At 42.4% G+C, this 23790-nt stretch overlaps 1 protein-coding gene across 1 annotated transcript in view; it reads left to right on the forward strand.

Annotated features, from left to right (window-relative positions):
- LOC122808311 (melatonin receptor type 1C-like) overlaps positions 1-23790 on the forward strand; it is a 95748-nt gene that overhangs the window by 56617 nt on the left and 15341 nt on the right. Inside the window, exon 2 of the mRNA XM_044079277.1 lies at positions 2155-2891. Within this exon, the coding sequence (XP_043935212.1) occupies positions 2155-2891 (737 nt within the window). The remainder of the gene's footprint in view (positions 1-2154; positions 2892-23790) is intronic.

A 23790-nucleotide genomic window follows, 5' to 3' on the forward strand; every position in this document is an offset into this window, starting at 1 on the left:
TCCCAAAGGGCACTATAATGCACTTCCTGGCATTGAGTTTTAACCTTGGCTTTGGCACCAGTGATTTGTCTCTAGTAGACCCTCTTTTAGGATGTTAGTGTAATGGGGAAATCTATGATACTCCCAATTTGCAGCTGTCTGCAAAGTTGGTGAGTTAGAGGCCATTGACATTAGCCTTAACCACTGACAGTAGATTCTAAACATGATTACGCCCAGCACTGAGCCCTGAAGTACACCACTGGTGATGGATTTTTTAGTGGTGGTGGTCTTACCAATTCTGCCTTCTTTGGTCTTACCTGTGAGCCAGCTGGCAATCAGGTGAGTCATTTCTAGTTCTGTGAGTTTATGAATAATATTTGAGTGAGGTATTGTATGAAATGCATTAACCTGGTCTAGATCGGTGGCATTCCCATTTGCCTCTTATCCACTGCCTTGGTAAACCTGTCAAGAAGTCTACCAGGTTAAGTAGGCATGACCCTCCTTTGATTAAACCAAACTGGGACAGGTCAGGTGTCTGTAGGTTGTCAATGTTTTTGTTGATCATTTCCATAATAATTCAATCCATGACTTTACATATTAGACTAGTCAGACTAATGGGCCTGTAGTTTCAAGGGTTGGTTGATGGTCCAGCTTTGTAGACATGGATAACAATTGCAGTCTTTCACTCACAAGGCACATCGTCATTTTTGAGGCTGTGGTTGAAAAATGCCTCAAGTGGTCTTGGTAGGCCATATTTCAAGCTATTTAGGATGCAATCCAAGATGTTGTCTGTAGTCAATGAGGCTGTATTTTAGGTCTTAGCAATCTCTGCCATGACCTCCTTCCTGCTATTAGTTGGGGATTATGCTAGTAGGGATTTCATGGGAGGGGGGGGGGGTGCCGGGGGGGGGGGTCGATGAGTAAAATTAGAGCTGAATTTGTCATTGAGCATATTCTCTATGTCACTCTGCTTGCTGAAGGTGGTGCAATTTACCACTAGTTCAGCACACTGCTGAGTGTTACCTTGAAGGTTTCAGATATAGCTGTAGAAGACCTTATGGATGCCTTTAGCCTGAGAGACTATCTTGACTTAGTAATTTCCCCATGTTGGATTTAATTAGTCCTCTTTGTTTCGTGTTTAGTTTAATTAGTGAGTTCTTTATAAGAGCTGCTTTTGCAATTACATTTCTCCTTTTGTTATATATCCCGTTAAGGTTAGGATTCCACTAATGTGGTTTGTTTTGGGCTTACTTCTGGTATATACCACAGCATCTATGCAACTATGTACATGGTTGTACAGGGATTTTGTGAACAATTCTGCATAGGTTGCTGTGAACTCGGGGCATTGAATTTTAACAAACTATCATTTAATGAGAAGTAGCTTGTTTTAGAATACTTTCTAATTGTTAAAAAATTTGCAGTTTTCCAAGTTGATTTTTATTCTGAAGTTAAAAGCTTTGTGATCTGATTTCACTAGTGAGAAGTTGACAAAGGGGGTCGTCCTGCATTCTTCCATATTGGTGAATACAAGGTCCAGTGTGCTTGAACCTCTGGTTGGAGTTTGCCCTCTCTGGTCAAGGGTATTTGTGCCAATAAAGTCCAGGACATGTGCCTGCAAGTTGGAATCAATTTATACTTCCCTGCCTATAGAGTAGTTGAAGTCTCCAATAAATAGATATCTGTTTGAATGGTGAGTGTTTCCAGTATGCTAGGTACAAGTTATAGGATTTCTAGGGTATAGATGGTGACCTATAGCTTGCCAGTATATGGTTAGGGACATTATCTTTGATAATTTGCACACAGATGAACTCCAGGGCATCATCCTGCTTAACGAACCTAGAGGTATACTTGTTTCTAATGCAGATCAAGACACCTCCACCTTTAGTTCCTGTCTGTGCAGCTGATGGTCTTAATGTGTGGAAGGCACTGAAGCCCTCATTTCTCCAAAGTATCATACAGATAAGATTCTTTCAGACATTATTTTACATAATTTATATATGCATATGCAAACACATCTTGAAATTAAAGTGTGAAAAAAGATAAATTATATACAGTGTTAATAGAAGAGCTTTTAGATAAAGTGGACTAAAATGTCTCTAATGCCACCTCTGCTTTGTGCACACAGTTCAGTTCTTAAATCAGAATTTTATTAATTTGTGTATGTGTCTTTTGTAGGAAATTACTTTGTCATCAACTTGGCTCTGGCTGATTTAGCTGTAGCAGTATATCCATATCCTACTATTTTAGTTGCACTTTTTCAAAATGGTTGGACACTGGGAGAAACTCACTGCCGCCTCAGTGCTGCTGTTATATGTCTGAGTTGCATTGGATCTGTTTATAACATTACAGCAATAGCCATCAATAGATACTGCTGTATCTGTCATGCTTCCAGATATAATCTGCTGTTCAGTGAAAAGAACACTTACATCTGTATTGGCTTTATATGGCTATTGTCCATCATAACATTTTTGCCAATGGTGTTTTATGATATGCTGCAGTATGACCCACGTATATACTCATGCACTGTTCTGCGGAGTGTTAATCTCAGTTGCACCCTTGGTATGGAAATCACACATTTCTTTGTCACCACCAGCATAGTAATATTCTGCTACACAAAAATTTGGATAGTGATCATTGAAGTCAAATTTCGACTCAGAAAAGAAAGCAAGCAGAAGCTGAAATCAAATGAACTGCATCAGTTTTTCATCATGTTTCTAGTCTTTGCACTTTTTTCTGTGTGTTGGGGACCTTACAGCATCATAGGCTTTACAATAGCAGTCATAGATGTGGAGTCTAAAATTCCGTGCTGGGTGTATCCTGTATCGTCTTTCCTGGCTTATTTTAATAGCTGTCTGAATGGCATCCTCTATGGTGTATTTAACCAAAAATTTCGTAATGAATACAAAAGGATTGTTTGTTCTCTATGTGTAGTATTCTTTCTAAGCAATGCAAAATGAAATTAGTTGTCTTGCATCAAAGCGTGTCCATTTTAAAGAAGTAATGGTAATGTGCAAAATCAACTTTGTACATTTTTGACTCATTCAGACAAAACAAGGTGCATTGCTACCACTTTCCAGATTTCCATTTATGTTGTGTTTGTCCTAAAGTTAAAATTATATAGCAGGAGTAAACTTTCAAGTAGTTACTAATGAGTCTTCATCTCAGGAATTGTTCTTGTAAAATATATGTTACTCTCTTATTATTAACGCTGTACAAATGATGTTTATGACTGTAAACAGCAGAGCATTTTAACAGAAGTTTAATTTACTCATTGAAGGCTCGATGCAAAGCACAAAGCACTATTTGTAAAATCAAAGCACTTTCAGAATGACATAATTGGGAAATAAATTGTTTAATAATCTTCAAGTAGAATTAAAAAATAACTCTAGGTAAAAGTATCCAAGATAAACAGTTTTTAAAACTACCTTTTGAAAAGTCCAGTGTTTAAATAATAAGCTGTGAGAAAGTGAACTTTACATTTTTGAAATATTCTACAATGGAATCAGATGTGTAATAATCTAACAGCAGTTTTGGGATGTAGCTCATTGGCAATTCTGAGATATTAAATACTTTACCTTAAGTGTCAGCACACACTCTTGTATTACAGAGTGTTTTCTGAACAAATAAACAAGTAAATAAAAGGAAAATTGTTAAAAAATAATAAACCAGACAAATGTAAACATCTTGTGAAAAGTAAATGTTGTTAAAATATACAATTACTAATGTTATCAGTAACACATGTTCTTTACAGTGTAACTAATTAATTCAGTACAACAATTCCCCCAGATTTACTAATTTTTCATGCAGGATTAGCTTAGTCCTGCATGGAAGCGGACATTTAGGAGCAGGACAGCAGCGTGCCATGCATATTAATGAAGGCCCACTGCCTGAGCACCTAATCATACATGGAGCATGTAAGAGTGCAGGGGGCATGTCTGAGAGCAGAGCTCTCAGAATATACACACCCCCGCAATGAAGAAGAGCAGAAAGGCCAAAGGAATGAGAGAGACTGCTCATAGGTGTCCGCATATCCCTAGCAACATTCCCCCAGGTGTACAAGAGCAATAGGAAATATATATAAAATAAACATACCTTTTTTTTTTCTAGGAATACAAGTAAAGCTAACCATAGGTGCGTGGGTGTGCCCATCGCTTAGCTATGGTTAATGCAGCTTAAATGGCTGAAGAGGATAACAAGGAATATATATGCAAATGAAGCAATATAGCAATAGTTTAGTGGGCAGAGCATTCGCCTTATGATCAGGCATTCCTGGTTCAAGTCCCACTGCCGCACATTCCATTTTCCATGGCAATTCATGTTATCATCAATATTTTAGTTGCAGAACCAACTAAATAACACATATTTGTAAACTGGAGTACTGTATTAAATGCACATGTGAGGTGTCAGTGTCATAATGTTGCAAAGTCCCCAGATAAGCACGTGTGTCCCATACAGTATATGTACACAGGAATCATGGATACAAATGGAAGGTAAAATGTGTAATGAATGACAACTAAATACAGCTTCCAAATCCCCACCTTCCCAAGAACCATTAGATGTAACTGTCTAAATTAGTGCAATTGTAAGTGGGAGTAAACACTAGTAAGCAAGTGTAAGCACCAATAAGCAGTAGTAAACATAGTTAAGCACTAGTAAGCAAGTTTAAGCCCATTTGCATGGGGGTAAACAATGCGCATGCAGGTTAAGCAATTTTGAAGCTAACTCTCTATAACGATAGTTAACCAGAGGTTAGCATTGCTTACCCTCACACAAACCCATGCAGACCTGCTTACAACTGCTCAAATGTGCCTTATCACTCTGTATCCAATGGCCCTTGTTCTGCCCAGCAGCAAAATAAACAGTTTTGCAGGGCCTGAACCCAGGACACTATACACTATAGTTACAGTAGTTAACCACCAAGCCATCACAGCAGTACAATAGAATGGGGCATCACCAAACAAGTCCTCACTATAGTAAAATCAAACTGAACCTGTGAAAGGAATCAGTATACAGTCATATGTTCTATAACAAGCTACATAACACAAATATGTGAACTGGAGTACAGCAGTAAGCCCAGAAGTGAGGTGTAATTGTAATAGAGTGTTGAAGTCCCCAATAAAACACAAGGACCCCATACAGTGTATGTACACATGAATCATGGATACCAGGCATACATATAAGGTGTGATGAATAATAAATAAATGCCAAAAAGAAAATATAATGCAAAGTTTATTGTAAGTAATGCTAAGCATTGCACAGGCCAGCTTATGAGGTGTAAGCAATGTATAGACCAGCTAACTCAATGTGCCCAGTATTATACCCCTTTAAACAATGCCAACCTTAGGTAAGCATGTTTGCCCATAGCTTAGCCTTTTCAAAATTGGCCAGTCATGGAAAAGTGTGGGAAATCGGCCCTACTTAAACTCAACAGGTGGGAATATATGTCATAACTGGTTGTAGCTTCCCCTTGCAGGCACCTTGTCAGGAAGGGGAGAGGGAGTGTGCTTTCGGGTGCAGCACTGGTGCATCCAGGAGTCCAGAGTCATGGCAGGACCAGTACCAGGGTTCCCAATATAAGGGGGAAGCCTGGGGCCATCTCATCCATGCCCTCACCAGTGCCACTGGCATACCCCGAACTGGTGAGTAGGTCAGGCATCACTATGCCGATCTGAAGCGGCATAAGGGGAACTTCTTGGAGCAGTGGATCCAAGAGGCTAGAATGGCAGGGGATGTCCCAGCTGTGTGTAAGTATCACTCCACTATGTGTGGAATAATTGCCAGCTCATGTATATCATGGATGCGAGTCAGGTCAGTAATACTCTTGCATGTACTGTCATAGGAAATAAATCTAAAAGTATTAGTAAATTAATTGCCTGTATAAAACCTGCATTGTTTAAGGCAAGTACTGCATACACCAGAGAATATGGCAGGAAGGGTCTCATATAGTTTGTATGTAAATAAAAGCATAATAGCCTGACAATAAAGGTCTAACTGCTAGACTGCATGTGTATACTCTATCATATATTAATGGAGATTTGCAATCACGTAGTAGTACAGTTGTATTAAGCACTGTTACCCAAACTGTGTACCATAAATAGAATGTGTAGGAATGCATGTATATGACTGGTGTAAGCCTCAGAGGCCATTTAGTACAACTGAGAGACACATAGACAGAAAACAGGGAAAAGGCAGACAACAAAACCTGAATAGCACGTGCAACTGAGATGTGAACTGTTAGAGTTTTAGCACACACAGCCATGGTTTGAATCCTGGCAGTGGTAGTTGTCTGCAGACAGAATCATACCCCACAACTGTACAGATATGGCCAGAATGTCCAGTAAAGTGGCCCATATCTGTTGCCTGAAAAACCTGTCCCCATGAAAAATCAGTGGGCTGATCCCAAATGTGTAGGCAGCAAACAGGAAATATAACTGATTGACACACATCTATGAGAACAAAGCTGGCACACTAGCAATTCCCCAAAACCTTATGAGAGTAATAAGCCAAGTATGTCCTATCTACATACCCATGTTTTCAAGCTGTGACCAGAGTGTGTACAGTAACAGAGTGAGATGTATGTGCACAATACTAATGTGTAATCTGGAACTTTGTTTGGCATCATTCAAGTAGTGCTAACAAACATTGCTCCCACAGGTACATCAGAAATTAACACTGCGCCCAGAAATAAAAGATTGATACCCTGTACTGGTACTTTTTACTTTGGTATTGTATGGCATTGTGACTGATGCAGTTGCTCTGAATAATAAGTTATTACTCATCACTGCCGCCCACACAGTCCTACAAAAAAATAACTTCTGAGATGTATGTGCATAATACTAATGTATAATCTGGAACTGTTTGTGTGGCAACATTCAGGTAGTGTTAACAAATATTGCTCCCACAGGTACGTCGAATACGAACACTGTGCCGAGAAATAAAAACCTTGATATCCTGTACTAGTACTATTTACTCTGGTATTGTAGGGAAATGTAAGTGTTGCAGTTTCTCTGAATAATAAAGTATCACTGATCTCTGTCGCCCACACTGTGCTACATAATATAACTGTGTAGGAAAGCATGTATATGTGTGTGTTAAGTCACTAAAGATTGAAGAGGACAATAGTCTAGATATGTCCTGGTACACCTGCACGTGGTCAAGACATGGCCAGAGTCTGTGCAGAAAGAGTTGGATAGCTATGTGCACAACATCAACTCGGAATATGGGAGTATGTATATAAACAGTGTTAACAAACATTTCCTCCACAGGTATACTAGGTAAGAGGTGTATACCACAGGTAAAACCAGTCCATGTATAATGATGATGACAGTCATATCACTGTCCAAACTAAGGCTATAGGGTAGTGTAGTAATACTTGTAAGGTACAGATATCAGCACTGACTAGGAAAGTAATGTGGTCTACAGGAATATACTAGTTGTTAATTGACATCCCCCCCCACCTTATCTCCAGCAATAAACTACATACCCGCCTCAACTGGTATGTAATGACTCCACTGTTCTGATTATGTCCTATTGGTTGATAAATATTTAAAATTGTTTCCATGCATGCGCTATATTGAATTATTCCAATACTGGTGGAATAGTGCCATTAATGTACCTGCATGCTGTTGTTATTACCACTGTGGTCTGATATATGCATTTGGTCTGTTTGCTATGCAACTGTTCCGTATCTGGTGCCTGGGTTAATGGGAATATCTATGCATGCTGTTATACCGAACCCTGGAATGTGCTGACTATTACTAACCCACATATGTTGATAACATTTAAATACTATAGCACACATGGGAAGGCCAGTCTCAGCGGATCCACCTGTCCCACCTCAGCTGGCCATGGCACCTGGCACTAGCATGTCGGGAGCCCAACCTGAGACCACTTCATCCATTGGTCCTGCACCACCTTTGAATGGAATTGCCTCAGGGGATGGGGCTCGTCCCCCTTGGGAGTGGGTGGAGACAGGAACCTATCACCAATTGCTAGGTCTGGGTCATGGTGCGTAGTGAGCTCCACAGGGAGGTTGGAGATCTGCTACACCAGCTCGAGGGCTGTGTGTCATGACTAGAGGGTCAGCCTGGCTCTCCAACTCAGCCCCCAGCACAGCCACCTTTGGAACTGTGAAGGTGCAGCGGTGACTGCCCTTGGTTGGGGACCTCAGTCCCACTGTTTCCACTAGGGGGATCATGGGCTTTCGATTTCCCAACACCCCTCCCCATCAAGGTGTTTATCCCACACGTGTCATATACCACCTCTGTATGCATCTTGTTTGTCTTGCCAGTTAACCTACCCAACCTACCTCCCCAAATATAACAACTATCCCTCCCCAACATCCCACTCAAACCTGAAAAAAAGGGCAATCTGTTCCCCCCCAAAAAAAAATCTAACCACGTACAAAGCTGTCCATTTTTCACACGTGTCCACTGGACAGGTAATCTGATCTAATTGGCATCACAACTTATTATTTTTGTCCTCACCCCTCTCCCAGGGGTTTGAGTGTCCAAATCTACCCCCAAATTCAGTGTATATGCAAAACTGTTGCTGTAGAAGAAATGGGCAACTATAGACCTTCCCTACACCCCACCTGCATTTCCCTAGCTGTTTTACCCACTGTCTTTCCCTCTTTGTGCCCCTTTTTCACAACTTTCCTATCAACCCTTTTTTCTTTTCCTTTAAAGAAATTAGCATGGGGGTAAGTGGGAGTAAGCACTTTTAAGCAGTATTATGTGGGCTTAAGCCTGTTTGCAAGGGGGTAAGCAATGCCTACACAGGTTAAGCAATTTAGAAGCTAAATGTGTATAAGAAACAGTAACCGGAAGTTAGCAGTGCTTAGCTCCGCGCAATCCCACGCCAACCCACTTACAACTGTGTAAAAGTGCCTTAATCACTCTATATCCAATGACCCTTGTTCTGTTCAGCAACAAAATAAACAGCCTCTGCAAGTCTCGAACCTAGGACCCTGCACAACATAGCCAAAGTGATGTACCACTAAGCCATCTCAGATATACATAAGCCTGATGTTTTGACAAACATATCATCCAGCCCAGTCACTCAACAGTACAGGAAATGTATCCCAACATGTAAATGTATGTGTGTTTTGATAGATATGTATTATCTAAATAGATATAACATATATATATATATATATATATATATATATATATATATAGATATATATATATATATATATATATATATATATATATATATATATATATATATATAGATATAGATATATATATGTATATATATATATATATATATATATATATATATATATATATATATATATATATATATATAGATATATATATATATATATATATATATATATATATATATGTATATATATATATATATATATATATATATATATATAAATATCTGCACATATATATATATATATATATATATATATATATATATATATATACATATGCATACATCTATAGATATATATCTTACATCTGTATGTATATATATATATATATATATATATATATATATATATATATATATATACAGCAAGTTTTATATATATAGATATATATATATATATATATATATATATATATATATATATATATATATATAAGCAGATATATATATTTATATAGGTATATACGGACATACATCTGTAGATAACAATGGGAACATTACAAACACATATATATATATGTGACATATATAAAAATATATGTCCAGAAATATACAGATACCCATGCGTAGACTTATATATGAGCATATATATAAGTATATATATATATATATATATATATATATATATATATATATATATATATATATATATACATATACCATCACATAAATCTATACATATATAGATATATCCCTATATGCACCTGTCTACATATGTACAAACACACACACACAAACATATATGTATGCAAATACATGTCTCCTATATTACTACGACAGTGCTGCAAGCTATGTACGAGGAAACGGCACGCATAGCAATACACAGATATCTACAGCTGGCAGTGTGTGCAACATGGACGGGTATGTCACATGTGAACCCTTTGATGGGACCATATTGCCCTCGTCTGTGAAGTATGGAATGGGAATATGGGGAAGTATAGAAGTATAGTTGTGGAGGTGGTCAGGGTTGGTAGATATAGAGGACAGTTTACAGGGATGGTATGTGACAGATGTTGTGGGTAAACATCCTGGATGGTGTGTGTGTGGTCTGTGATGTGAACTCCCCATGGGCCCTAATACTGACACAATGGGAACAAGCCTCCCATCCCTGCTATTCACAACAGCAGTCCATGTCTTGAAGGTGGCTGGCCTGGAGGCTGAGCAGGAGGAGCATGTCAGCCCTGTGAATGTGTACTGGGTGCCTCAGAGTGATGTAGCACATCCCACATGTGTCTCTGGAGCCCAATATGGAACAGTCCCTGGACCAGACTTCAGGGGACAGGAGCATGTTTGTGTGTGCCCCCAGTGGGGGACAACATCCCCTGGGTTGGTTCCACCTGACAGTATTGCAGAACCAGTACATGAGGAGACCCAAGGGTGGGACACACATGTGATGTGGCCAGGTAACATGGGCAGATGGATTTGGAGCGGTGGTTCTGCTGGGCAATAGTACATACACATGCTATTGTGTCACTGTTATAGAACATATGTTGGTAGTAATAGTCTACACAATCCCGGAACATGTCCAACAGCATGCATAGATATCCCCAATAACACAGAATGTCAGATGTGCAGCAATCACAAAGCAGCTATATCACTGGCATATGTGGGACCATAATTGCCCTGACAATGGCATGCAGGTGAATAGTCTGTAACAGACCAGCAATGATAGTGTCCACACAGGGAACATGGCAACAAACGCATAGCAGAAAGTGTGGTACAATACAATATCTGTCCCACTGGTAGGTAAGCTGTAGCTATACCTAATGAGTTGTGTGTACAGTTTTTTGTCGCCGATATTGTGGCGGGGTGACAGAGATGTGTATTAAGAACTGTAGTAACCTTGCTGTATGAGTTGCTCAGACCTGTTTCCATCTTTATGTCTTTCATCCAAGATGTCACATGCATGGCTACCAACATATTCAGCTGCCGAAACTGAAGTGCTGCTCTCATACTTAATCCAACACTATCCTGTGCTGTTTGGCTGGTCTGCCCATGTCCAGCAGGAGTGGACCACCCTGTGTAATGACCTAGTCCACAGGGTTAATGATGTCTGACTGCACAATGGCAGTTATGAGCATGTCCAGCATCATTGTACTGACCTGCTTCACAATGCCGTCGACGTGCTGCTGCATTCTGGTGGGATCACCTCATCACAGTGGGAGGCCATGAAATCCATCCTCCAAGACATGTGTGGAGGAGCTCCTGGCCAGCCTCATGGCACCTGCCCGTCCTGCCAGTCACCAACCACCGAACACCTTTGTGGAGGTGGGTGCCACCCACACACCGGTCGAGGAGTGTGCAAGTAAGGCCACAGGGCACATCAGTAGACCACTGTTGCTTATACATCTGCATTGGTACAGGTAGATCATGCATATTTGACATGTCACAGTTATATTGTGTTGCTGCATAGTAGTGATATTCAAATGTCCATATGGCGTAGTATTGTGGAAATGTACTGTTGATGTATTGTAATACTGCACCCACCCTGTAGCACTGCCACAGGTTTGGCCACTGATATTGCATCTCTCACCCTCTTATGTAGGTTCCTCCGGGATACCACCAAGGCAGCAGCCTGTAGCTGGTGTGTATGGTTTATGTAGATGCTTGCCAACACACCGGGTATGTAATGGTGATGGTATATTCCATGCACACATCTAACACACCTACCCAGAATGCATGCTATACATGTGCATGTATTGTTGCTGTGAAATGCATGGTGTCACGGGGTGACCATGATGGGGTATTGGAAGGGTATGTCAGACACTTGCATGATAACTAACATCCTGTCATTGCGGAATGTGTCCACAGGGTGTATCATAATAGTGGGAGACATGGCCTACAGTAGGGACATGTTCAGAACAACATCTATATACAGTGCACACAAGTGCATATGCCTATAGTACAATGGCAACTGCTGCAGAGATACACTATGGTATAAAGCATTACAGTAGTCCACATTATCAGCTGGGGCTATGCTGTAACATGTGGTGATTAGTGTACGGGACACTGCAAAGTGACACACGTGTAGGGCTACTTGTCATGCAACTGCAAAAAGGCTGAAGGAGGGGGGTGTCAGCATGACACACTAGTGCACTGCAGCAGGGATCCTAAGGATGCTAGGAATGGCTCTATCTGCACATATTCCAGTTCAGGACCTGTGTCAGCTGTAACCCTACCCCCACAGCAATAGTGATGACAGTGTGTGATTGCCAAGGGATGTGCACATGATTAGACCTTGCAATCACACAGAATAGGGGGACATGTGTAGGGCAGACTGAACATACATTGGCAAATGCAGATGGCTCACAATGGTATACCTCTGCCAGGAGTAGTGACTGCTGTAGTACACACAACAAGTGGTGCGATAAACCGTCATGATAAGGGTGTGCACATGCATGCCCACATGGTGTGTATGCATCATGGTCAGCATCTGCACACCTAACACATTCTGTAGACACTGCAAGTGAAAGTACAGGACATATGTCACATATCTGGCTCATGTACTGCTACGATATGTGTGATGTGGTCCCATGGCAGATCAAGGATGGGTGCTTCAAATCAATAAAGGTGTGTACACCCCCATAGCACAGTATGCTCTGATGGTTGTCAGTGTAAGAGTATTGGTATTGGATTGGTCATACATGGTCCGCTGATGTTGAGAGCTGTGCATCAGACATCAGGCATTCACAAATGACATCTGTCCACATATCATACCAGGTATGTGTTGCTGGAACACATAGGGGCTGTGAGCATTAAAGCTGGCATAACTGACACAGTAGTACACATTCAGCAATGGGCCGTACACCTGTGAGGTGTGATGCACAGTACATGGCAGGGTGCAGAACAGGTGCACAGAAATACCATTTTCATGGTTGCAGTGGTATCCAGGGGAAGGGTCTTCACCTAGTGACACAGCACATGCATCACACACACATGTATACTATTGCCAGCATGGATTGACTATAGCTGCACTGCATGCTGTCGGATACCATATGTTATGCATGCTGACAGAGGGTTATTAGGAGGACTGTATGTACTTTCATTGTGCAACCTCACCTGTATATGTGTGTGTGTGTGCATCCTGGTGGGTAGTCAGTTTGTCTGCAGGTTTACTCTGGTGAAGTGAAGGGAGGTTGATGCATGTAGGATGTTTGTGTGCATGTGTGTGTGTGTTTGTGTGGCTGGCCATGTATGCATATGTGTGTAGATTGTCCACACAGCAGTACCTCCCTCTGGAATCATGCAGTACATGTATATGGACTACCACATTATGCACCAGGATTATTTGTCATGTGGGTAATCACAGGACAGCTGATAGTATAATATGGTTTGTAGCATGGAACAGGCATCGAGAGGGAAGGTAGACACCAAGTACACCCTTAATATTGCATTCAGCAGACAAGTAACCTACAACCCACATCTGCAGCACTACAGATGCATTGGGAAAGCACTAGTCAACACCAGGGAGTGTATCCAAATATTACAGTTGTCACATGATAGGCTGAATGAGCAGCATATCTGGAATGTACTGAGCATTACATACACATGACACACCAGTGCGTGATATTATGGATAGAACATAGTAGCTCACACATATAGGGGCCATGCTCATGATGTCCGACATGCTGAGGGTTCATACCGAATGACAGCAGTGAGGCCATGTAAAACCACTACACACAGGTCAGGCAGGTAAAGTAGTAACAGGTTCTATGTCGTGACCGCTTGTGCAGGCATTTAGAGGACTGATATGTTAATGAGTGGTATTAATGTGTGTATGTTAACAAGTGTGATGCAGGATGAGGTATCACATGGACATATACGTGGGACTATCTGTAAAGCCATGGACAGGTAGGTATTACGGAGGTGTGTGTGTGTGTGTGTGTGTGTGTGTGTGTGTGTGTGTGTGTGTGTGTGTGTGTGTGTGTGTGTGTGTGTGTGTGTGTGTGTGCGTGCGCATCCACATGTGTGCGTGTGTGCGTGTGTGTGTGTGTGTGTGTGTGTGTGTTGTTCATGTGTGTGCTGTTAGGAAATGCTGTACAGGTTATAAAGTGCATTTATTGTTTTCCCCCACAGGTAGCAAAGTGGGTCAGGGTCCCTCCTGCATGCAGTCTAATGTTGATGTCCATGCAGACACTGAAGATGATGATAGTACTGTTGAGGCACAGATGGGGTTGTCAGGGGTTGACACTGTGCCAACATTTGACATCCCCCTTTTAGCCACCCCAATCCCGCACACAGTTTCAGTGCCTATACACACCCCATCACCAGTGGCCATAGCAGAGGGACAGCTGGCATTTGGTGGCAGTGCACAGGGAAGTGTGGAAACCATGCCTACTGTGTCCGGTCACAGTAGGCATGGCCGGATGTCCTGCAGGACACAGCATAGGCAGATGTCCCAGGGTGATCGTAGTAGGGCCACTGGACATCATGTCCCTGGCAGAGGTGACATAGCTGGTACCAGCAGGTGCATGTTTCAGGTTGTCATGGCAGTGCAGGCACGTATAGAATGTTACATTAGACAGGGCCTGAGGCTCCAGAGGGCTGTTCTCACATCTGCAAATGACAATACCCGTGAACTGGCTGGTGCCATCCGTGGATTAACTGAGTTCATGGATAGATGGTCTGGTGAGATGATGGCCCTTATCGACCCTGGTCTGCCCATGCTTGAACATGTGGTGGGAGTGCGGCGACAGCTGCATGAACTTAGGCCAGCAACGCCAACAGCTGGTAGTCAATGTGGATGTGCCAGGACACCAAGGGGCTCCTGTAGTGGCAGTACCAGCCCTGGCACTGTGGGAGGGGGTTGCTGTCCACACCACACCACAGCAGGACACAAGCACATGATCCTGGCCAGTCCCAAGAGGGACCTGGTACTAGCAGACATGTGTCATCATCAGGTGAGAGTAGCACATCGAGGCCTGTACCTGGATGTGCCCATGGAACCCCTGGCAGGCACAGCCCATGTGCCCATGGCCAGAGGCAGTGAACTGCACACCCTGCCAGGTATGGTCTGCAGCTGTCCAAAAACACCTGTGTAGGGCAGCCACATGGCAGAACTGTGTGCATGCATACCCACACACTATGCAAACACAACTAGGGAAACCCCATACCTGCACACACCACAGCACCATGCCCAGATCACCACAGTACACCTCTCACCCACACAACATGTTGTCAAATGTATGGCCCACCATTGGCCTCTGGCAAACCATCACACCCTGTGGATATCATGATACCTGTGCCACATCCATACCATCAATGCAGGGACAGGCTAATGTGGTTCTGATGCACACGGTGATTGTACTACAGTTTACGATAGTACTGCAGTGTAACATGCTGTAAGGAGTAAAGTGTAATGCATATATGGCAGGTAGTGTAGCCATCCAGCAATGATGCATTATAGCTGTTAGTAACACTGGTTTATTGTGGTCCCTATAATGTTATCCATTTGTATTGTAGGTGAACGTGTGTCAGCACGAGGATGGTCTGCAGTCATGTTCCACAATGGGGTATTGCACTGTGGTGACACCATGGCTGTGACATATCTGGGGTACAGTTGAACACATGTCACAGGTTACTAAAACGGTTATTGCCTGTGCCACATGGACAGGTGACCTGCTGAGACATGTATACTCTGTAACCTGGTGTAGGCCAATCCACATACATGCACACTGTTACCTGGCAACACTTGGACTAGACCCCCAACCTAGTTATGCAGTGATACAGAAGTGTGTGGCTTACATTGCACACACCACACAGCTTTTAGGGTGAGGTGCATACCAGATTACATGTTATATGCGTAACATTCCCAGACATGTACAGTATGCTAATGGGGGATGTAATGGATGTATATGGACATTAGGTAGTGTGACAAACCGTCATATACACATTAACAGCCACATGACAGCCAGACACACATCCGAGATACCAGGGCCTATCACTGCTAACTTGACCGTATGTCCAATGTGTTACAGGTAGGCTGCACACAGCACATGCATTACTGGCTTGGATTGTGGTATCAGTTACCTGTATGGTTGATGGTGACAGTAGTAACCATAAAGTGGTACATAGGACATATACTGGGTGTACCTTGGTGTAATGACAGTGTACAAAACACCCATATCCCCCAGTGGGTATTGTACTCCCTGAAACCCATGATGACAATATGCCTTACCCACCATCACACATTGTCCGCGACTGCAATACAACCCATAGTATACCCCAACAGTGGTACTACAGGGATATGCATCTAATGCACATGCCACACATGTAGTAGGGTGTTGCATTGTCATGCCTCACCTTTGGGCAACAACAACACTATCTGTACTACTGTGTGACAATGGGTATTATAATAGGAGAATAGGAGTATGTGGCCTCAGAATGCAGTACCCTACAGATATACGGACATGCACAACTACATACACATGCCAGAACACAATGGGTATCCCATGCCTATCAACCCATTTGTTAAACACTGTTGTGCTTGTACTGCAAGGTATGTGTAGCAGGCATAGGGGGGAGCTTAACAGGGTACACATAATGTCCTATACAGCAGCAGCCACAAATTACTATGGCAATGGGTGTCATGTTGGTTGTGAAGGCCCTCATGGAATTCCCAATTAAAGGTGTGCTAACACACAGACACTGCTATACTCAGTCATGCACATGTACACATGTGTCAGTACAGGGGTGCATCACTGCAGATGGTCATAGCTATTGTCCAAGGGGAGATGGGTTTTGTAGGGTTTGTGTGTACAGTGGTATCCTGCCACCTGCCAGGTGGTGGTGGGCAATCTATCGACAGACACTACTGTGGTGACCCTCAGGGTGAGAATGACATGCACCAGCCAATCCTCCAGGTGCCTCCTGCACATGGCCACTGAGGTGATCAAGTTGACATGTCTGCAACATGCATTACAACACATGGCTAGTGTCTGCAATGTGGACCTGTACCCAAGCATGTCCTGTTGACTGTGGTAGTGTAGTGGAGGTACCCGTGTCATGTGGTGCGTACAGGGTGACTTCTCCTATATGTGACAGTTCTGACACAGCTGGGCAGACATGTCAGTGTCAATCAAGCATAGGTTGCCTGTATATATTCCAGCTGGATACCTGCCATCTGCACATCTGTACAGGGACTGACAGACATCAGCTTGGCAAGTAGCTATGCAGTGGCATGAGTGTGTTGACAGATAGACATCTGACAACAATATGTATGCCATAACTACATGTCAGAAGCCCTCACTAACATGTGCTGTACAGACGATAGTCTACAGTTACAGTCCACATGATGGATCATTACCCAGTAAGGGGTATATACTGTGACACAGCTCACACACCAGGGATAAAGCATGGAGGCCTCAGTGTCCAGCTATGCCCGCAGGTGTGCCTGTTGTCACTACTACATCTAGAACTCTGCTCTTGCCCGGGTAAGCACTGTCAACAGTATTACTGCCATGATACTCTACAAACAAGTGTGACAGCACATACCCTGGGCTACTACACCTGTATGTAACGTATTCACATGGATAACAGTGCTGTACAGGCCTCATATATGTCTGTGTCCCAGACATGACAATCACACCCCTTGTTACTGTAATGACAGCACATAGGCACATGTATTGTACATGGCATTACCTACACTTATTACTGATTATCAGAGTAGGTGGTGTGACCTGGTTACCAGGGCTAAGCCATGCTTATCAAGTATCGGCATTGCTGCAATATAACAGCTGTACTGATTTGCGCACTGGTAAGTGGAGTCTACACTATGTAAGCACCCATACGTTTACCCATAGTTCAGCACCATATAGCTTCATGCAAACTCGCGCAAACTTAAAGCTGCTCAAAACTGCTTTAGCCACTCTGTATCCGACAGCTCTTTTTCTGCCCAGCAATAAAATGAACCAAGGACATTGTACACTAAAGTCATAACACTTAACCACTACACCATGACCACTGTGAAGACAGCTGTTGTTTTACCAATATAGCTGTCAATACACATATTTAGTAGCATTGAACAATTGCCTTTAGTTCCTAAATTGCATAGTCCTTGTTATTAATATAACTGTTGCATCACATATGTTGTTTTATCATAATGTACACATAGCAGATACATACGGTGAGATACATCTGGGAGGGTATATACTACCAGTTTACACATGACAAGAATATGGTTATATACATATAATAGGGCTATATATGTCTACATGTACATACACCTGTATACTCATACATATGTCTGTATACACATGTGTACAGTGCAACATATATATGGCTATGTGTACATCTCTTTGTATGTACGTATACGTATTTTATATATATAAAAACATATATGTATATATAGATATACATATATGTATATAGAGATATATGTATATATAGCTATATATGTATGCACATCCTATGTGTACAGATATGCCTAGTTATGTTGGCATATATGAAGATATCTATAACTATATGTGCATACATATCTATTCTGATATACCTATTACTGTCACTATGTATGTAGATATCCATACCTATATGTGCATATGTATCTCTATCTGTATATGTGTAGACATATATAGCTCTGTATATGTATATATTTGAGTGTTTATATGTATATCTATGTACATATACATATCCATCTATGTATGTTGATATGTATATGTGTATATATCTATATAGCTATCTGGATAATTATTTATACATATATGCTCACCATAAGTCCTGAACATGGAGTGGAGCCCTACCTCAGCCTCTATAGTCCCAACGTCATAGTGCAATGGGATGTCAAGTATGTATTGCAGGTATATTTGTAGACTATTGCTACTGAAATAGGGATTGTCATCCAAAACATAGTGTGTGTGAGGTCACATCTGCATTTAACATGTGCGACATTGGCTACTGACAGACATCCTTAGGGCATCATAGTACAGTACCACTGCTAGCACGGTAATGCTCCTGTGGACTACAACAGAGATATTGGCCAATATATGTGGACAGTCTGACACACTCTGGACAGTCCAGAGGTATACACAGAACCCCTCAGTGCAATGCATGTGGACCAAGCCTGACAATGTGGATGTTAACAGCCATGTAGATGGCTATAGCATGTACCTACGGGTATACATTTTCCCCCATAGGTTATGCATTCACATACCCCTGTCTGTCCTGACACATAATAACTGCTGGTACAGAGGTGCCATGGCTACATACTACCCACTAGTTATTGACATACATCTGTACTGCATCCCACTGCTTTGTCTGACATACATGACTGTTATGGTGGCCAACAGCAGTACATCTGGCAAATATCTGGACATGTCATCTTACTGGGTAAGTACACTAAGCTGCTAGGCATGTAACAAAGCACTGTGCAGGCTGAAGGCATACTGGCTTAACACTGGCCAACATTTCCTATGGGGGAATACACATGTAACTGCATATGTAGCAGGCTCTACAGGCATATCACAGCACAGAGTAACAGACACCTGTGTGATAGTGCATAACCACAACCAATGTGAACACAGCCACATATGGTAAGCTAGTGTAATATTACAATATGTGAACTATCTGTTCAACACCATCCTCATATGTGCCATTCACACACTAACCCTACATATACTGGCCCGCTACACAGTGTGGTCCGATGTCTGTCTGTGGTATGAGACATGTGTGTGTTTGGCCCTACAAATATGTAAGCTGATAGGGTAATATACAGTGGAGCAGTTAACATCATATAGACCAGGACCAAAAACAATGACATCTACCACATTCTGTACACAGGCCAAGGTACATATTAATACACACACTGTCAACAATCACAATAAGTACACAGACCTCAGTACTGTACACATGACCAAAGAATGTCCAGGTTATGTCATCAAATATAACCCCTACTATACATAACATGTGTACCAGTCTGATATTTCGCTGGCTTGTTATCAGCTATGATGTCACTAAATATGGTCTACAGCACATATGCACCTCTTACTGCATGACATATGTACAAAGGGTGACAGAGTTGTGGCTGGAGGCACAAACATAGGGCCACTATTGACATGTTACTGTTTTAACAGGGCTTGTTGCAACATATGACCTATGAGGAATATGAAGTCAGTAACTCTCCTGTCTGTCACCATCTGCAGACTGCAATCCTCACACTACCTTCTGCAGTTCACAGATAGGTGCTCTGTGGGTAACACATGAAACAAAAGGCACCACACACTGCCCAGTCTGCAGATGACCCTACAGATGGGGGTTTCGTCATAAACGTAGCACTGACATGACATGTATTAAAACATGTAGGACAGCCATATCCACACACACCCTGTTAAACCAACATTACTCCAAATGCAGTATAGCAGCACTTACATTCTGTAGTCAGGTCAGGCACATCCACCTCCTGTGTGTTGGCCTGTTTCCACAGTGTATGTTGTTATAGGTAAATCCCCAATCTATCTGTGATGCTGTTTGCCAAACAACAGATCGAGGCCTGCTCACAGTGAATGAAAAGGCCCAACACCAACATGATATTCCTAGATATCGAAGTGTGTTACCATGCACTTGGGTATGGGGATGTTACCACAGCTGCCCCAAATGCAATCAGCTAGATGAGGGCTGCAATTCGTGTAGGGGCCATCAGCTGAAAATGAACAACACTTAAAATGCACATGCTAGTGCCTAAGCAAAGCAGGTGTAAGTCTCCACATCCAACTGAGAGGGAATGACAGTGGCAGACAGAGGTAAAGATAAGTTAGGGAGGGGTGGGAAAGTAAAACTTAAACATGTTTGTGTCACACACCTACCAGTACAGGGTATCAAACCCCTGATGCCTATGTAGTGCTATCACATGTCTATGCAGTTATTAGATGTGCCACATAGGTTACATGTTGAGGAGCCCTCCAAACTTATATGTGACGGTGAGTGACAGTGATATGGTAGCTATACTTTAGGTGTAGTACACATAGCTGTCCCCATCAACAGGTGTCAGCATCAACACAGCCACACTCTCACAGGGACGCACACACATTGACACACTTGGCAGGGCCAGGACTACAATTCATCACTAGTGGGAGTGCCACAATATGGTACTGTGCAGGTATCACATGCACAACAGGGATCATACATAAGTTATATGGGCAAAGGGTATGTGGAGGCATCTGACATCAGACTGCATGCTTCAGTATGCCAATGGGGTTTGTAGTGAGTGTGAATGTAGTCATTGGCATCACACAACACACACACAGACACAGGGTGCCAGTACTGACATACATGGGTGCATAGCTTCATGGTTGTGTAGTGGTCGACTATGCCAGACAGCAGGTAATGAGTATACCTTAGCAGCAGGCCACATGACAATGGTCTGCAGTGTGACTCAGGGGTGTAGTGTCTGGATTTACCCACACAGGTGGGTATTGTATTCACCATCTAGTCACCTGGGTAACTATTGTGTGTGGCCAATGCTGTGCATTGCTTGCCATGTATTTGTTCCTTAGTCCATGACATGGATGGTGTCTGGCATGTGTACACCTCCCACATGCATGTACAGTGACATGTGGAGCTATACCTGGGGTGTCTGGCCCTTATTGTGTACACAGATTGTTATCATCAGATGTGTCAGTCCTGGCCTCATGTGGTGGGAACTGTTAATGGACAGCAGGTTGACCCTGTACCTACATTGCTAATATGATACTGGTATTCCCTGGTGTCAGTGGCATCTGTCCATACAGGGCATGTTTTTTTCAGGCATGGTATGTCCTTTGTGGGTCACATTTGATGGCACCACAGGTGTTGCAGGTGTCCACTGGGCAATATAGGGAAGGTGCACTGTCGGCATGTAAGTGCCTATTGGACTGATGGACAGGGAGCCATGCCCTCTGTAGCCCACTGCAATCACACCATGGTTACTATCAGTGGGCAATATGCAGGATACTACCAACAAAGAGGTTGTTGCCTATGCAAGTGTGTGTGTGTATGACACATGGTTCGAGAGTGTTCTTTGGGTAATATAAGGATTGCTAACTTTGTTCACCTGGCCTTGATGTCACATGTAGGGATATGGATTTGCACCCCGGCCTCTTGGCTACTTCACATCTGTTATCCCTGTACAGTGGACATTGTGATGTATACTTGGGCCAACATATAAGAGATTTGCAAAACCCACTCAACATTGAGTCCAGTTGTTACACACTCACATCCACCTCCACACAGGATACAAATGACAAACACAGACACATACACACACACACACGCACACACACACATGCACACACAAAGACACACACACACCTGTCATGTATCAGATTAGAACTCCTGCCTAACTAGTGTATTACACTACAGCACTATGCAGTTACAGGATGTGCCACAGAGATTACTGGAGTACTCCTTCTCCAAAGGTGTATTTCACAATGAATGACATCAGCAGGTTTGCCAAAGTAGGGCATTTGTATTGTAGTGACTGTGACTAGCCTAAAATGCATTGTTCCTTACACAGACATAGAAACACACACCACAACATCCACAACTGCCATGCATGGGAACCAAACCCCTTACCAGAGTTCTATATCACAGTGCAGCATGAAGCTATTATAGGAAGTGGCATGGGGATTATTGGAGTACTCTTCCCCAAAGGTGTATTTCACAGTGAATTACATCAACAGGTTTGCCAAATAGGGCATTTTAATTGTAGTGAGTGTGACTAGCCTAAAATGCATTACTCCCTACACAGACATACAAATACACACAACAACATCCACATGCCATATGTGGGAATAGAACCCCTACTAGAGTTTTATATCACACTACAGCATGAAGAAATTATAGGATGTGCCAGGGGGATTACTGGAGTATTTCTTTCCAAAAGATGTATTTCACAGTGAATGACATCAGCAGCTTTGCCAAAGAAGGACATTTAATTGTAGTGAGTGTGACTAGCCTAAAAAGCATTGCTCTCTACACAGACAGAGACACACACACATTTGTCATGTCTGGGATTATAACTCCTACCTAACTAGTTTATCACAATACAACAGTACACAGTTATAGGACACACCATGGAGATTACTGGGTTATAGCTTTCTGAAAGGTGTATTTCACAGTGAATGACATCAGCAACCTTGCCAAAGTAGGGCATTTGAATTGTACTGAGTGTGACTAGCCTAAAAAGTATTGCTCTCTACACAGACAGACAGACACACATGCACACACACACACACACACACACACACACACACACACACACACACACACACACACACACACACACACACACACAATTGCCATGTCTGGGATTAGAAATCCTACCTAACTAGTTTATCACACTACAAAAGTACACAGTTATAAGACATGCCACAGAGATTACTGGACTATAGCTTTCAGAAAGGTCTATTTCACAGTGAATGACATCAGCAGCCTTGCCAAAGTAGGGCATTTGAATTGTAGTGATTGTGACTAGCCTAAAAAGCAGTGATCTCTACAGTCACACACACACACACACACACACACACACACACACACACACACACACACACACACACACACACACACACACAGTTGCTGTGTCAGGGATTAGAACTCCTACCTAACTAGTTTATCACACTACAGCAGTACACGCCACAAAGACTACTGGGCCACAGCTTTACAAAAGGTGTATTT

The sequence above is a fragment of the Protopterus annectens genome, chromosome 8.part0 (assembly GCF_019279795.1).
Source record: "Protopterus annectens isolate FY-2018-M chromosome 8.part0, PAN1.0, whole genome shotgun sequence".
In the NCBI taxonomy this organism is placed as follows: Eukaryota; Metazoa; Chordata; order Ceratodontiformes; family Protopteridae; genus Protopterus; species Protopterus annectens.